The sequence below is a fragment of the Chiloscyllium plagiosum genome, chromosome 3, assembly GCF_004010195.1.
Source record: "Chiloscyllium plagiosum isolate BGI_BamShark_2017 chromosome 3, ASM401019v2, whole genome shotgun sequence".
In the NCBI taxonomy this organism is placed as follows: Eukaryota; Metazoa; Chordata; class Chondrichthyes; order Orectolobiformes; family Hemiscylliidae; genus Chiloscyllium; species Chiloscyllium plagiosum.
The window spans coordinates 90,924,571-90,942,351 of NC_057712.1; the positions used below are offsets into that span (position 1 = coordinate 90,924,571).

General features: G+C 39.8%; 1 protein-coding gene across 1 annotated transcript in view; it reads right to left on the reverse strand.

Moving 5' to 3' along the window:
* Positions 1–4,786: 4,786 nt before the first annotated feature.
* eif2b4 (eukaryotic translation initiation factor 2B, subunit 4 delta) overlaps positions 4,787–17,781 on the reverse strand; it is a 33,513-nt gene continuing 20,518 nt past the window's right edge. Inside the window, exons 7-12 of the mRNA XM_043675203.1 lie at positions 15,366–15,442; positions 12,053–12,155; positions 9,267–9,394; positions 8,300–8,474; positions 6,895–7,075; positions 4,787–5,091 (exon numbers count right to left, since the gene is read on the reverse strand). Coding sequence (XP_043531138.1) covers positions 4,895–5,091; positions 6,895–7,075; positions 8,300–8,474; positions 9,267–9,394; positions 12,053–12,155; positions 15,366–15,442 — 861 coding nt within the window. The 3' untranslated portion in view covers positions 4,787–4,894. The remainder of the gene's footprint in view (positions 5,092–6,894; positions 7,076–8,299; positions 8,475–9,266; positions 9,395–12,052; positions 12,156–15,365; positions 15,443–17,781) is intronic.

The window sequence follows — 17,781 nt, forward strand, 5'->3', positions numbered from 1 at the left end:
TGTGGCACTCCACTGGTCACAGGCCTCCAGTCTGAAAAACAACCCTCCACCACCACCCTCTGTCTTCTACCTTTGAGCCAGTTCTGTATCCAAATTACGAGTTTTCCTTGTATTTCATGACATCTAACCTTGCTCACCAGACTCCCATGGAGAATCTTGTCGAACGCCTTACTGAAGTCCATATAGATCACATCTACTGCTCTGCCCTCATCATTCCTCTGTTACCTCTTCAAAAAGCTCAAGCAAGTTCGTGAGACATAATTTCCCACGCATAAAGCCATGTTGACTATCCCTAATCAGTTCTTGCCTTTCCAAATACATGTACATCCTGTCCCTTAGGATTCCCTCCAACAACTTGCCCACCACCAACATCAGGCTCACTGGTCTATAGTTCCCTGGCTTGTCCTTAGCACCTTTCTTAAACAGTGGCACCATGTTAGCCAACCTCCAGTCTTCCGGCACCCCACCTGTGACTATCCATGATACAAATATCTCAGTAAGAGGCCCAGCAATCACTTCTCTAGCTTCCCACAGAGGTCTAAGGTACACCTGATAAGGTACTGGGGATTTATCTATTTTTATGTATTTCAAGACATCCAGCACTTCCTCCTCTGTAAAATGGACGTTTTTCAAGATGTCACCATCTAATTTCCTACAGTCTATATCTTACATGTCCTTTTCCACAGTAAATACTGATGCAAAATACTCGTTTAGTATCTCCCCCATCTCCTGTGGTTCCACACAAAGGCCGCGTTGCTGATCTTTGAGGGGCCCTATTCTCTCCCTAGTTACCTTTTTGTTCTTAATGTATTTGTAAACACCCTTTGGATTCTCCGTAATTCTATTTGCCAAAGCTATCTCATGGCCCCTTTTTGCCCTCCTGATTTCTCTCTTAAGTATACTCCTATTGCCTTCATACTCAATCTATCCTGTCTGTACCTGACATATGCTACCTTCTTTTTCTTAACCAAACCCTCAATTTCTTTAGTTATCCAGCATTCCTTATTCTTACCAGCCTTTCCTTTTAACCTAACAGGAATACACTTTCTCTGGATTCTCGTTATCTAATTTCTGAAGGCTTCCCATTTTCCAGCTGTCCCTTTATCTGCGAACATCTCACCCAGTCAGCTTTTGAAAGTTCTAATACCGTCAAAATTTGCCTTCCTCCAATTTAGAACTTCGACTTTTAGATCTAGTCTATCCTTTTCCATCACTATTTTAAAACTAATAGAATTATGGTTGCTGGCCCCAAAGTGCTTCCCCAGTGACACCTCATTCACCTGCCCTGTCTAATTTCCCAAGAGTAGGTCAGGTTTTGCACCTTCTCTAGTAGGTACATCCACATACTGAATCAGAAAATGTTCTTGTACACACTTAACAAATTCCTCTGCATCTAAACCCGTAACAAAATGGCAGTCCCAGTCTATGTAAACACCCTTTGGATTCTCCGTAACTCTATTTGCCAAAGCTATCTCATGTCCCCTTTTTGCCCTCCTGATTTCTCTCTTAAGTATACTCCTATTGCCTTCATACTCAATCTATCCTGTCTGTACCTGACATATGCTACCTTCTTTTTCTTAACCAAACCCTCAATTTCTTTAGTTATCCAGCATTCCTTATTCCTACCAGCCTTTCCTTTTAACCTAACAGGAATACACGTTCTCTGGATTCTCGTTATCTAATTTCTGAAGGCTTCCCATTTCCCAGCTGTCCCTTTATCTGCGAACATCTCACCCAATCAGCTTTTGGAAGTTCTAATACCGTCAAAATTTGCCTTCCTCCAATTTAGAACTTCGACTTTTAGATCTAGTCTATCCTTTTCCATCACTATTTTAAAACTAATAGAATTATGGTTGCTGGCCCCAAAGTGCTTCCCCAGTGACACCTCATTCACCTGCCCTGTCTAATTTCCCAAGAGTAGGTCAGGTTTTGCACCTTCTCTAGTAGGTACATCCACATACTGAATCAGAAAATGTTCTTGTACATATTTAACAAATTCCTCTGCATCTAAACCCGTAACAAAATGGCAGTCCCAGTCTATGTTTGGAAAATTAAAATCCCCTACCATAACCACCCTATCATTCTTACAGATAACTGACATCTCCTTACAAATGTGTTTCTCAATTTCCTTCTGACTGTTAGGGGTCTATAATACAAACCCAATAAGGTGATCATCCCTTTCTTATTTCTCAGTTCCAACCAAATAACTTGCCTGGATGTATTTCCAGGAATATCTTCCCTAGGCACAGCTGCAATGCTATCCCTTATCAAAAACGCCTCTCCTTCTATCCTTCCTATACCATTTTTGTATCCTGGAACATTCAGCTGCCAATGCTGTCCATCCCTGAGTCATATTTCTGTAATTGCTATGATATCCCAGTCCCATGTTCCTAACCATGCCCTGAGTTCATCTGCCTTCCCTGTTAGGCCTCTTGCATTGAAATAAATGCAGTTTAATTTATCTGTCCTACCTTGTTCTCTGCTATGTCCCTGCCTTCCTCGACTATTTGATTCACCTTTGTTCTCAACTGTACCAGTCTCAAATTGAAATCTTTCCTCACTATCCACCTGGGTCAGACCCTCCCACCTTACTAGTTTAAATCTTCCCGAGCAGCTCTAACAAATCTCCCTGCCAGTATATTAGTCCCCTCCCAATTTAGGTGCAATCCGTCCTTCTTGTACAGGTCACTTCTACCCCAAAACAGCTTCCAATGATCCAAAAATGTGAATCCTCAACCATGCATTCATCTGCTCTATCCTCCTATTCCTACCCTCAGTAGCTCGTAGCACCGGGAGCAATCCAGATATTACTGCTCTCGAGGACCTCCTTTTAAAATTCCTGCCTAACTCTCTTTAATCTCCCTTCAGAATCTCAATCTTTCCTCTTCCTATTTCCCCTTCCTGGTTCCATTGTGTACAATGACCTCCTGCTGGCCCCTCTCCTCCTTGAGAACATTCTGCACCCTCTCTGAGACATCCTTGATCCTGGCACCAGGGAAACAACACACTATTCTGCTTTTTCTCTGCTGGCCACAGAAACATCTGTCTGTACCTCTAACTACAGAATCCCCTAACACAATTGATCTCTTGGAACCCGACGTACCTCTCATTGCATTAGAGACAGTCTCAATACCAGAAACTTGGCTGTTCGTGCTATGTTTCCCTGAGAATCCTTCACCCCCTACATTTTGCAAAACAGCACACTTACTTAAAATGGGGATAGCCACAGAAGACTCCTGCACTACCTGCCTACCTCTCTTACCTTTCCTGGAGTTAACTCCTATGTGACTGTATCTGAGACTTAAACCCCTTCCTATAACTGCCATCCATCACATCCCCTTGCTCTTGTAAATTCCTCATTGCTTCTAACTGTTTCTCCAACCAACCCATTCGATCTGATAGGATTCGCAACCAACGGCATTTATTGCAAATATAATCCTCAGTAACCCGTAAACTCTCCCTAAATTCCCACATCCGACAAAAAGAGCAATTCACTCTACTAAGGGCCATTTTTGTTCTTTCAATCTACAGACCCAGAACATAGCACTGTCTTATTCCTCTACAATACACTGCGCCAGGTTAAATTAATACTTATGGTTTATATTTTAAGTTTAGTCAAGAGACATAGCTCAATAAAACATATAATCAAGAAGTCTCAATCATCTAGCACCCATGCTTTTGTTGACTCACTTTGTCATTTCTAAGAATGGCAAGGGTCTCTGTCCCCTCTCTAACTGCCCTTGAACGTAGTGGCTTTTGGCAATTTCAGAAGGCAATTGCATTCATCTTTACAATGGATCTGGAATTACATATGCACCAGTCCACGTAAAGTTTACGGACTTCCTTCTCTAAAGGATATCAATCAACTTGAATGGGCTTTGACAAAAATCAATATAGTTGCCATAGTGACCGCTCTTACCAACTTTTAAGTCCAGATTTTCTTTTACTGCAACATCAATTCCATCAGCTGCCATGATAGGATTTGAACCCAAGTCCTCTCAGAATGAGCCTGTACCTCTAGGTGCCTAATCCACTGATAACACCACTATGTCAGCAACTCCCAAACATCCATTTAAATTTGTCATACATTTGCAGAAATCCTCATGCATCTATGCCTCTCTCAATTTTTAAAACCTCATACTAAGCCAAATCTTGTTATTCATTACAACAACATAAACTGCTGGAGAAACTCAGCAGGTCTGGCAGCATCTGCAGAGAGAACACAGTGTTAAAGTTTTGAGTCCAATGATCTTTTGTCAGAATGCAGATTGCTATTTATTACATTGTCTCTTGCAAATCTCCTTCATCTCACTATTGTTAGTGATGCTTTCAGTCATGAAGCTATGGGATTCCCTGGCTAAACCTTTCTGTCTTAAGAACTCCCCTCATAATACTCAACTGTTTGTCCAAGAATCTGATTGCACCTTCTGATATCCCCTTCCACTGCTCATAAGTCTTTGTGAAATCCGTTGACAACAAGGATAGAAGCAAAAAAAAATACAATGTTTTTGTTGTTGTAATGTCATAGGGGGATGAGTGACTCATCTCATGCCGCTCCCAGATCCTCCCAGTTGGAAAGCTGAACAAATGAAATGGTTGGTACATCCTTCCTATGACGTCTATCAAGGACTGAAGATTAAACCAAATATTTTCGCTCTAACTTGTTCAACAGGATCTATGGGAGTTACTTGAAAGAGGACATTGTGAGCATGTTCAGCAAGTACAATCACGTTGAAACAAATTCAACAAATTTTCTCATGGTCATTCCACAGAAGAACACAAAGAATGAACGAACCTTTTTTTTTTATTATAGATGCCAGTGAAACTTGATTAACACTGTAGCCACAATCATCACGGTCCATAGCAATTGATCAGATGGTTTCACAATGTTCCACTACTCCACATTCTTTACACGGAGTACAACTGGAACTGAGGTACACGGGATCATTCCCAAGTCTGTGATTACCAAATCAACGAAGTCAGGTGGTGTGACGTCATATACCAAGTTAAGAAGGTGCAGTTTAGGATTTGAGTGCCAACTCTTCAGTGGAGTGCTTCCATTCCGAGTCATCAAAAGATCATCCGGGTCATCTGAAAATTGAGGAAATTCACTATGAACTTAGACCTATAACTGAACTTTATTGGTTGGAAGATGTCTTGGGATATCTTGTGCTAGAAAAAGGTGCTGTAACAATGCAAGTATTTCTTTCACTCAACAATAATTCAGAAATAGGAGATCAGCAATGGTTTATTCATCTATGAGGTTAATAACACATGAAAATTAGATTAGATTACATACAGTGTGGAAACAGGCCCTTTGGCCCAACCAGTCCACATCGACCTTCCGAAGAGCATCCCACCCAGACCCATTCCCCTACATTTACCCCTTCACCTAACACGATGGGCAATTTAGCATGGCCAATTCACCTAACCTGCACATTTTTGGATTGTGGGAGGAAACCAGAGCTCCCGGAGGAAACCCACGCGGACACGGGAAGAATGTGCAAACTCCACACAGTCAGTTGCCTGAGGCGGGAATTGAACCCGGGTCTCTGGCATTGTGAGGCAGCAGTGCTAACCACTGTGCCACCATGCCGTATACATGTTGTCACAATTAACCCATAGATAAGTTACCTTTTCAAGATATAACTGGTCTGTTAGGCCTACGAACAGAATACTCTGTTCTGCCACAACAAACTTTGTATTTTTAAAAACAAATTCCTTAGAAGATTAAGCACTTGCAATAATAATGAGAGCAAAGTTATCGACATAAACCTTTGTAGTCACTTTTCTGTCAAGAGCCAAATTTTCCCATCTTATTCTCAGTTCCAAAAGGTGCAATGAAACTTGTACGCAACAGAAAGCAAATAAATATCTCATTTTTTATGTAAAGCCAAATTTAATAAATACTAATGTATCCATAGAGAAAACAAAAATTAAAGTAGTGGAGACAGAAAAGTGAAATATAAATAATTATCTTTAATTTCTTAATTGTTTAATTTCAGTTGTGAAGTCTAATATAATATTTCACTACTCATGCCGAATCTGATACAAGAATTAAATGACCACACTATTAGGATTGGAAATGTGTTGCTGGAAAAGCGCAGCAGGTCAGGCAGCATCCAGGGAACAGGAGAATCGACTTTTCGGGCATAAGCCCTTCTTCAGGAAATGTCCCGAAACGTCGATTCTCCTGTTCCCTGGATGCTGCCTGACCTGCTGCGCTTTTCCAGCAACACATTTCCAGCTCTGATCTCCAGCATCTGCAGACCTCACTTTCTCCACACTATTAGGATTGTATAGCACAAGCACAGCTGAAGACCATGATAAAATAAACAGTCGAAGCAGTTGGGGTATAGACTACTGTGCAACAAGTCACAGCTTGAAAGAGGATATATGATAAAACAATAGACAAAACTATAAAGACAGAAAGTAATTCAATATTATTACATTTCAGTATTGACATAAATAGTAAGTGAAGGTTAACATCACTCTCCACAAACAATTCCTGAACTGTCCACTTTAATTTATCGTCCTGAACAGAAAGAAAATTCCTCATTTTTCTATAGCAATACGTTTTATGTTCACTCCTATGCTAACTTCCCTAATACTACCAGGGTCAGGTGGAGGGTAGCATGGAACTTTGTATCTGACATCACAAACAATGGTGCTAGCTAAGGAGACATTGAACAGAAATAGTTTTCAAGAAAATCAGATTATCGTTTTTCAAATGAGTAGCCAGCGTTATTTGCACCCTCCACAAACACTAGTGAATAGGCCATATTACTAATGTGCCTTCATTTAACATAAGTTCTATTATATAACTTTATAAATAGACCACTCCTTCATTCAAAACTGTAACTGTTTAAGAGAAAAAGAAAATATAATACTTACCTAGTTCATTCGATACAAATGAATCCGTCTGAACTCTTTCACAAAACTTGTATGTTTCACAACACACCAGGACTGGGACATTGAATGCTTTGGCCAAAAGTGCGATCTGTGATGTCCCCACACGTGACATTACATAGCCATTCGCCAGGAGGGCATGTGCACCCAGGAACACTTTAGAAACCTATGTGAAAAATGATGTTGGATAGTTAATGCAAACCTTGGGGTAGACCAAATGTCATTCCAAAAAATAAAATATTTCCAAGCAGCTAAATTAATTACATGGGAGGTCAGGAAAGGCTATGCAAATGTTGAATAATGTTTTCAATCACCAAATACTATACAAAATTTGAATCATACAATTTTTTTCTGTAATTTCAGATGTCACATACATTTTGAAGACAGGCGAAAACTGTGATAGGTGAGACAGCATTTTAAAACTTACTCCACTTAACTTGCTGTGACATTACACAGAATTTGTATTTGAAAAATAAGTCCCATCTTTGCTGATCTCACATTCAGATTCTGTCATTCTTTCCTAGTCTTCCACTGAGTGTGCTGCTTTCCTCCAACAATTTCAGCTACATTCTCTCCTGTTATATTTTATTCACATAATGACCTCATTTACACACTTGCTGCCACACCCCAGCCCAAGAGTTCTATTCTGTGTTTGTTTGTTTACTTATTTTCATTGAATGCACGAGATATTTATAATTCAAGGTCATGACTTGAAACATTAACTGTTTCCTGCACCACAAATGTTTCCAGAGCCAAGGTATTTCCAGCACTTCCAGTTTTTATTTAAGATTTCCAACATTTGAAATGTCTTGTTTTTAGATATATTTTTATGTACACCCCTCCTTCTGCATGTTTCACAGAATAACTTATGTGCACTTTGTCACTGCTTCTCTCTGTACCTTTCACAATGATCACAGTGTCAAAGCCAATCACAAAGCTCGAAACATCACACTGACACAGAAACGAAGATGCTTTTCTCTGGCTATAAAGTCCTGACCAACTGGGGCATTAGCTTAATTTTTAATACACTCTTACATAGAACTCAATCAGCAAAGCATTACTTTTGGCCCCAAAGGAAATTCGTGAGCATCTAGTGATGGTAAGGAGGTAGTGCAACAGTGTTGTCTGGCAGGTGTCAATGCTAATCTTTCAGTGTCATTATCAGCAACCTTTCTAGTCAAAACCAAAACAATGTTATGTGCACTCAAAAGATCTAAAATGGATAGAACAAAAAGAAGTATTTTCTTGTCATACAGTTCCCCAAGACGTTGTGTCTCAGTGAACAGAAAAAAGTTTGTTTTTCAAAAAAGGCAGGACACCCTAAGCAGAAAAAGTGATAACTTTATAAAGTGATAAACAGAAAGACATTTAAGGATATTTACAAACACACCTCAGGTAGAATATAAGACACAGCACTAATCAGAATGTAAGTGCAGTGAATCCCATTCCGCACTAATCTCCGGAGTGCCTCTCTTCCTTCCAGTTTAGGCCGGCTGTCTACCACTATCACCTTGAACTTCTTTGCCTTGTGTGCATCACAAAGGATAGAGGTCACTAAAGAAGAACTGAAAAAAGGTAATAAAATCAGAATACAATTTGAGGCATAAAGCTACGATTTACAATTCAGAGATAGCACAGAGCATGATGCACCAACACAATCCCTGTGCTTTATCATTCGACAATCATTATTTTCAAGAAAGTTTAACTAACTTTCAAGTCAAGGAATCTTATTTGATATTTCCAATTTGCAAATAACAACTTCCCTTCATGTCATTATGCTCACAGAATGACAGTTCATCTTCAAAAAAGTGCTAACCTATTCTCGGATAAACAGTGATATAGAATAAGATACACATCTAATTGGTGCACTGCACAGACACGTGGGTCTCCAATTTAAAACAGAAACATTTAAATTTAGACATGTTCTTGCATGCAAACATTATCATTTCAGACAACTATTTTACTTTGTAGCTACTGCACCATAGTCCAAGATAATCTCATGGCACGGTGGCTCAGTGGTTAGCACTGCTGCCTCACAGCACCAGGGTCCCAGGTTTGATTCCAGCCTCGGGCTGTGTGGAGTTTGCACATTCTCCCTGTGGCTGCGGGGTTTCCTCCGGGTATTCTGGTTTCCTCCCACAGTCCAAGGATGTGCTGGTCAGGTGAACTGGCCACGCTAAATTGCCCACAGTGTTAGGTGCATCATTCAGAGGGAAATGGGTCTGGGTGGGTTGCTCTTCGGAGGGTCAGTGGGGACTGGTTGGACCAAAGGGCCTGTTTCCACACTGTAGGAAATCTATCTAATACTAACAAGGGACTAATGATTTAAACAACTCAACATTTCCAATATTACTTACCATCCATATACCAGAATTACATCATCATCATTAATTTTCTCCGATGCTGATTTTGATATGGCTTCAGCAGCCAGGTGAATCTTCTCATTTACGTATTTATCTATACAATTTAATAGCATTTCTTTTGCCTGAAAGTAAAACAAAAGATAAGCTTACAGATATTTGTTTCTTCTTATTTTTAGATAGAATAAGAAACAAAAGATCATGCACAATGAAAGTCATTTGGGACTGCATTAAAAGTTGGTCCCCTACTGTCAACAAAAAAAAAGCAGGACATGTGCAGCACATCCAGAATGGATTTCAAAAATTCAGCAAAGCCAAAAAGATTTTAAGATTTTAAGCAATCCATCAATATATAAAGTAAAAGGAACAGGGCATCAAACCACCTCAGCAGGAAAAAAATGTCATACCACCAGGGAGTACAGAATGGAATCAAAATGGGGTCTGAACAATTGTTCCAAACTCAAGACTCGCCTTACATGAAAAGGGTTTTATAGCCAAAGAATAAATTATTCATCTTGGTTCAACCAGTTACAAGAGGTTGGAACAGTAATACGGAAATAGATGAATCTTTCGGAAATTTTTGCTAACTTAAATGTAGAAAATATGTTTACTCTGAGTACAGGTCAGAGGCATGTCACCTAACTGAGTAACCTGGTGTCAGCAGGCCACAACACATCTTGTGGGGCAGTCAACCAAAGACATCAGTCATAAGCTGGACAAGGTAGTGATGAAGGCTTTCAGCATGCTCGCTTTCATCAGTCAGAACACTGAGTATAATAGTTGGCATGCCTTGATGCAGCTTACAAGATGTTAGTTAGGTCACATTTTGAAAACCTGCGCCCACACCTCCCCCCTCATCTCCATCCAAGGCCCCAAAGGAGCCTTCCACATCCAAAGTTTCCCCTGCACATCCACCAATATCATTTATGGTATCCGTTGCTCCCAATGCGGTCTTCTCTACATTGGGGAGACTGGACGTCTCCTAGCAGAACACTTTAGGGAACATCAACCCCACCACACCGTGGTCAAACATTTCAATTCCCCCTCCCACTGTGCTGAGGACATGGAGGTCCTGGACCTCCTCCACCACTGCTCCCCCACCACACAACGCATGGAGGAAGAACACTTCCACCTCGGAACACTTCAACCCCAGGGCATCAATGTGAACTTCGCCAGTTTCCTCATTTCCCCTCCCCCCCACCTTACCCCAGTTCCAACCTGCCAGCTCAGCACCATCCTCATGACCTGTCCTATCTGCCAATCTTCCTTCCCACCTATCTAATTTAATTGTGAAAACTGAGCAGCATGGACAAATTGGGCCAAAAGGGCCTGTTTCCATGCTGCAAACCTCTATATCTCAGTCAAAATCACTGATAAACTTAACACGCTGCATGGCTATCTCAGTCATTCGATCTTTGTGACAGAAATTTCCCTGAACCTGCCAATGATTAAAGAGCTTAAATCTTATGTGACCATCTTAGGAAAATTAAGAATCAAATCTATTTTTCTCCATGATTTAACAGGCCACGAAATGTGAATTATTTATCATAGAATGTGCTGTCAGGGTTTATTGATGTTGCAATATTATATCAGAATAGAACACTATAGATGTTATTACAATATATACAGCTCTACTAAAATACTCGAACAGGAAGAGAAGGCTAATTATATACTTAAATTACACCTTTGCTGCTAAATTAATCGAAATATAATAATGGCATTTCTATAATCATAACATTTTTATTTGCTCATTGACTAATTACTTTACTGATGAAGGGCTTTTGCTCGAAACGTTGATCTTCCTGCTCCTCGGATGCTGCCTGGCCTACTGTGTTTTTTGAGCTCTAATCTTATCTGTAATCTCCAGCATCTGCAGTATCCACTTTCGCCGAATTACTTTAAACACTTATTGAATATAACAGTTAGATTCCAAGGGCAAGTTACATTAACAATCAGTAAAACTTGCATGTGTTGGAGGGAATCCAGAACTCAAGCCTGTTTGGGTAGTAGAGACAGAAACCCTCATAACATTTAAGAAGCATTTAGATGTACACTTGCAATGCCAAGTCATACAAAACTATAGGACAAGTGCTAGAAAATGGAATTGGAACAGTTAGGTGGTTGGTTTTGACTAGCGCAGACTGATGGATTGAAGGCCTTTTTTCTGTGCTTTAGATCTCTGTGACTCTATAACTATAAATTGAAGTGCTGGATTAGGGTCATCCAATTATGCTAAAGCCAGCCCATGACCCAAACCATGGTTCTAAATTAAGTAAGTTTAAGTAAATTCAGCATCAGTATAAACCATTATTTTTCTGAAAGGTTTTAGCTTTTGTAGACTGCAGGGTTTAGAAAGATGTGGAACTGCTTTGCCAATGATTATTTTCTTTCCTTGTCAGACTCCTTTCGTTCACAAGGGAGGCTGAGCCAAGTATGTCACTTCCAAACAGTGAAACATTTTGGATCAGATTGTTATGATAAGGTATCCTCAATACCCAAACAGTTTTAGCAAGGCCATAGAAAAGGAACATGATATCAGTGATGATTCAAGAGCAGGGTTGTAACTGAGCCTATATCTTTGCTTGATTGAATCAGCATTTAACAAAATGGATATAAAGTACATTCCTATTGAATTAAAGTTTTCTTTTTCTTCCCCTTCTGAAATTAATCAGTCATTTTTATGACTTACACACAAAATAACATCTGTGGTAAATTTGGGGTTTCTTGAAAAGTAACTTTCTAAGAAGAAAAGTATCACATTAAATTATAAGAACTGTTCTTACCTCATCCTCCTTTACGCTTGCAGAAATATTTGAGATTTCCTTCTTAACGAATTTGATAGCATTGCCCATACTCGTTGAGAGTGATCGGCACTGGTTCAGGAAACTGGAAGGCAGAAACAATACATCAACAAGATAAATTCTTAAAAGAACAGAACACATAGAAATACTGTCCATTAACTGGAGTATCATTTTCAACCAAGATCACTGGAAGTGATAGTTGTGATGGTGCAGCCACTGGGAGACACACTACTATCCAAAAATTATTGGGATAAGCATGGAAAGACATTAAATGTTCATCATTATAAAGAATTGTTAAATTACCAAAAGGATCTGTGGACAAAGAAACACAAACTTGTTGAAGGCAAATTGTGTTACTTGCTGCAGGCCAAGTAACTTCACCAAGGGCATGCTCCTGTCATAACAGCTCTTGCCATTTTATCGTCCACACTGCATGATGGGGAGGAATTACAAATAGGAATTTTTTTGTTTTAAAATGAGGAGACGTGGGTGAATTATCCATTCCTAATTGCCCTCGAGATGGTGTTGATCAGCTACCCTCTTGAATCATTTCAGCTTAGTTGATGGGAAGGTTTTATCCCAGGGCTTTTAGATAACAAAATCAGGATAATTCTCACAACACACGAAGAACATAAAATCTACTTTGTCAGCAATGACCAGGCGTTATGACACTCGTCTCCAACATTCATATTGTGTCACCATATTGGCTCTTCCTTCTTTGATTCATTACTGCTGGGTACATTCTAGCCTGAATTCTTCTGACTCATTGGACTTGGCTTTGGAGGTGAGTGAATGTGGAAATTTGAGATCCTTCAGGTCTGCGTTTAATAGAGGTCTACAGTACAGCAAAAAGCCCTTTAGCCCATCAAGTCTGCACTGATTGGAAACAACCACCCAACTATTCTAGACCCATTTTACAGCACTTGGTCCATAGTCCCGTACGCCTGTGTATTGCAAGTGGGTTTCTGCCTCCACCACCCTTTCAGGCAGTCAGTTCACAATTCTTGCCACCCTCTGGGTGAAACAAAACTTTCTCACATTCCTTCTAAACTTTCAGTCCCTTGTGTGAAATCTATGCACTCTGGTAATTGATCAGACCAGCAAAGGGAAATGTTCCCTCCTGTCTACTCTATGCCCCTCATAACTTTATACATCTCAATCGTGCCCATCCTCAGTCTCCTCTGCTCCAAGAGAAACAACTCCAGTCTATTCAATTTCTTTTCATAACTAAAACTGTCCTGCCCAGGCAATCTCCTCTGCACCCTCTCCAGAGCAATTACATCCACATCGTTTATATGGCTTCCAAACCCATGGCCCAATCAAGGCTTTGCACAGTTCCAGTATATCTTCCCGGTTCTTAAAACTCCATACCTCGGTTAATAAAACATCCCATGTGCCTTCTTAATCACTTTAGCTAACTTAAGAGACCTTATATACCACAAACAGCTAAACTGATCCAACACTGATCCCAATGGAATACCTCCGATCACAGGCTTCCACTCACAAAAATACCTCTCAACCATCACCCGCTGCTTCCTGCCACTTAGCCAATTCTGGATCCAATTAGCCAAATTTTCTGGGGTCCCATGGGCTCTTACCTTTGCAATCAGTCTCCCATGTGGTCATTTTTAAAAGTATTACTGTAAGTCCACATAGACACACATGGTCACCTCTTCAAAAAGTTCAGACAAGTTGGTTTGACATGACCTTGCTATCAAAACAATGCTGAAAATGTGTTGCTGGAAAAGCGCAGCAGGTTAGGTAGTATCCAAGGAGCAGGAGAATCGGTGTTTCGGGCATGAGTCCTTCTTCAGGGCTCATGCCTGAAACATCGATTCTCTTGCTCCTTGAATGCTGCCTGACCTGCTGCACTTTTCCAGCAACACATTTTCAGCTCTGATCTCCAGCATCTGCAGTCTTCACTTTCTCCTTTGTTCTTGATTAATCCCTGCCTCTCCAAATGTTGATTAACTTTGTCCTTCAGAATTGTTTCCAGTAGTTTCTCCACCTCGAGGTTAGACTGAGTGGATTGTAGATTCCTGGTTTATTCGTTGGTCCCTTCATGAATACTGGTACCACATTGCTGTCTTCCGGTTTGCAGGCACCTCTCCTGCGACCAGAGAGGAATTGAAAATCTCTGACATGTTTCCACTCAATGGGCTATTCTCAAAAGCAGAGACCAAGTAGCAGTGCTGGGAGCCAATTAAGATATTTAAAAGACAATGATCTACTATTCTGATAACCTAATGAAATTTTAGTGACAGCCCACAGCACCCCTGACATTACCCCTTGCTGAGCTGGAGACGGACAACATATCAATAAAGATCCCGTAGTTGAAGACTAGAGTATCGACCTATGAGTTTTTAGATTCAAGTACATAGCATAATTAAGCAATGCACCCACAGGGAGACCCCTGCACACTGATGCAAAAAGCTCTGTTCACTACTCAAATAATTCCATCTGAACCTTCAAATGAGTGATTCTAACTTGTAGCGCCATTTCATTCCGCAGTGGGACTGACAGCTGGCCGTCCCTTAAGTTCTTGCAAATGCCCCCCATAACTATCTGTCAACTGCTGTCCCCAGATGGACAGCCATAACGGGTGTAGTCTGTTTACTTGTTGCCTCCCATGAGATCACATTGTAAGGTATACCTATGATACAAGGTGTGGGAGTGAGTGGGGTCAGGATCTCAAAATTATCCCAGCTCCATAAAATTTTAATTCTGTCTTTCAACTTCTCTCTATTCTTAGTGTAGGCAAGCGAATGATTATAAAGCTTCGGAACCTTTTTTGAGTGCTTTAGGAGCTTTTGTACATGCAACACTTAATTTTAAGTGACTGTGTCCTTTTAAGTTTCTCCAGCATAACAATTTTACAGTATCCCCTATTAAGGAACTTCCTGAACAAATCAAAAACAGCATTGGTGACTGTATATACTTATGGAAGGGGCTGTCACAAGAAAATTATGCAGGCAGAACACTATACTCTATAGTCAGCTTTACTTAAAACATTTACAATGTAGAAGAAGAATATCTACTATTAATTACTGTTTCCATACGATAAAATATGGAAACATATATTTTTTATGCCTTCATAAATACACGCTCATATGGACACACACACAAACACAAAATGGATATCAAACCAGTTACATTTTAGGGTCAGGTCATAAATGAAAAACTTTAAACAAAGTAGAAACACCAAAATTAAAACCATGTCATAGAGAAAACATTTGTTCTTGCTATACCTAGCACTAAGTTACTGAGAGCTTTCTGACTGAAAATTGAGAAATACCTGATATCTGGTTTCAGTTTGTTGACCAAGTCTCTTGACAACTCTTCATTAGGCGGAGTTGAGTAGTCACGAATGACCTGAAGCAGGGCAGGAACTAACAGTTACATTTGCTTTAAGAGAGTAGCATTTGAAATAAATATGAGATTATCCATATTTGGCATCACACATTCTAAGATCTGTCACATTTTAACAGCTATAACAGATAAAAACTTTTTCAAGTCATACCTGTTGTTGTCAGATATTGTGGTAGAAACAAGGGCATGTAAAAGCTATCTGGACATTTTTCCAGTATTGACACATTATTGTCCCTAATGACACCAAAGACAAAGTGATACTTTTCACTTTGTTTGTGCAAATAGTTGTAACTTCACTAATAGCTGTAGTTTGTGCAAAAAGTTGTGCACCGAGTTATAGCTTCACTTAAGAGGGTGAGAGCAGTTTGCCATTAACAAGAATTGACAGGATATTACAGGACAGTCACACCTCACCTCAAAGAAGCTGCCAATTTTTTAATGTTACGTGTTTATAGATTTTTGCCTGTAGATCAAATTTCAAGAGCAAATGATTCACCAGAACAGTTTCAGTACTAACATTAAGCACAGAAGTAATATACTGCTTTGGCAAAGGTCAAGTTTTTTTCTAATTGTATCCCAATTAAACATTGGCCCAATCCAAAGGTATTTTATTTTAATGATTTTTGTTTAAGCTGTGCACACCTTTCATACATTCATACAAATTCCCTTTGGTCCAAATCCAAATCTGACAAGTGGGATTGAAAGTCAGGCGAATGACCTGGTGGGTAAAGCTACTGTTGTGTGTGGCAATGAACAAGATAAATAAGAAGGTCTTAAGTTCACCTCCTGGCCTATGCCAAGTTGGCTAAACTGGACCAATAGTTGAGATACTGCTATAAAATCCATGAAAGGTTAAAAAAAAATGAATCAGCCAGGTTCTCGGTCTTGATTGCTATTAAATAACTCGTTTATAAACTGCAAATGAGATAGTTTTCAGCACAGAACATGAACATTTTCAATTGGGATGCTTTCTATGACGAAACAGTCCTTGGCATGGAAATTTGTTTATATTTCCCTATTATTGGTATGTCTTATTGCTTTAATATATTAAGGCTTCTAACCATTAAAACCTGAGATGGGACCTAACGTCTTTTATGAACACCTTAAATCGGCCCTCTTCTCCTTTTAAGTTCAAAGAAAATATCTGCCAACCTCTTGAAAAAGTTTTTTTTTTTAAGATATCGTCCTATTCATCTTTATTGAAATCCTTTATCCTTGTCTTTGATTGGGTACTTAGCTAGACCCAAAATGAAACCACAAATTGCTGATGAAAGTCAGCAGGTCGACAGCATCAATGTTACTCTTTCCAGAGTTAATTTATCAAGTTTACTATTATTCTTCTTCAGAACCAGGGACAGATGGAAATACGATGGGTTTTATGCTGTTGAGAAAGGAGAGAAGGGAAAAATGTACAAAATAGCAAAACTTTGCTGTGTTTTATCTCAGGTCTCCAGCAACTACACTATTTTGATTTCATTTGTTAGTCCCTCTGTTGCATCCATGTCTCTTAAATTGGGATAATGAATCAAAGGTGGAAAATATGAAATAGAAAGGCTGGTACAAATTGGATAAGCTGACCATTCTTGACAAAGTCCAATTTAGACTGCGGAGGGGAAAAAAGGGTGGAAACTGAGGAGGTGCTCAGAACAAGCTATCAGACCTCCTCAGATATAGGGATGGTTCCAGGGAACTGAAGATTTGCAAATATTACAACCTGTTCCAAAATAAAAGGACAAGGGCAAACCTGGCATTTACCAAACATTTGATTCTAGGTGCTGGACAAGTTTATGGAAACAATAATCCCAAAGAACATGAACACCCACTTGGACAAATACAAACTAAGAAAGTAGAGCAAGCATTGATTTGATCAAGAAACTTGTTGTTTTTTGATGAGGTAAAGGAGAGGGTGAATGAGGGCAGCATCGATGATTCTGATTATGACTTCCAAAAGTCATTTGCTGCATTAGGATCACATATTAAGCTTGTTGGCAAATTTAAAGCAGCAGAGACACAAAGGTTGAAGGATAGTAAAGTTGCAGCTAAAGGCACAACCAAAGGGGGCATGTACAGGGGTGGTCCCCATGGGACAGCTTTTGATGGACATTGTAACTAGAACATGGAGGAGTGGATACAGTGCACAACTCAGAAATCTGCAGATGACATGAAATTTGCAAGGTAAAAACAATGACTGCAGATGCTGGAAACCAGATTCTGGATTAGAGTGGTGCTGGAAAAGCACAGCAGTTCAGGCAGCATCCAAGGAGCAGGAAAATCGACGGTTCGGGCAAAAACCCTTCATCAGGAATACAGGCAGAGTGCCTGAAGGGTGGAGAGATAAATGA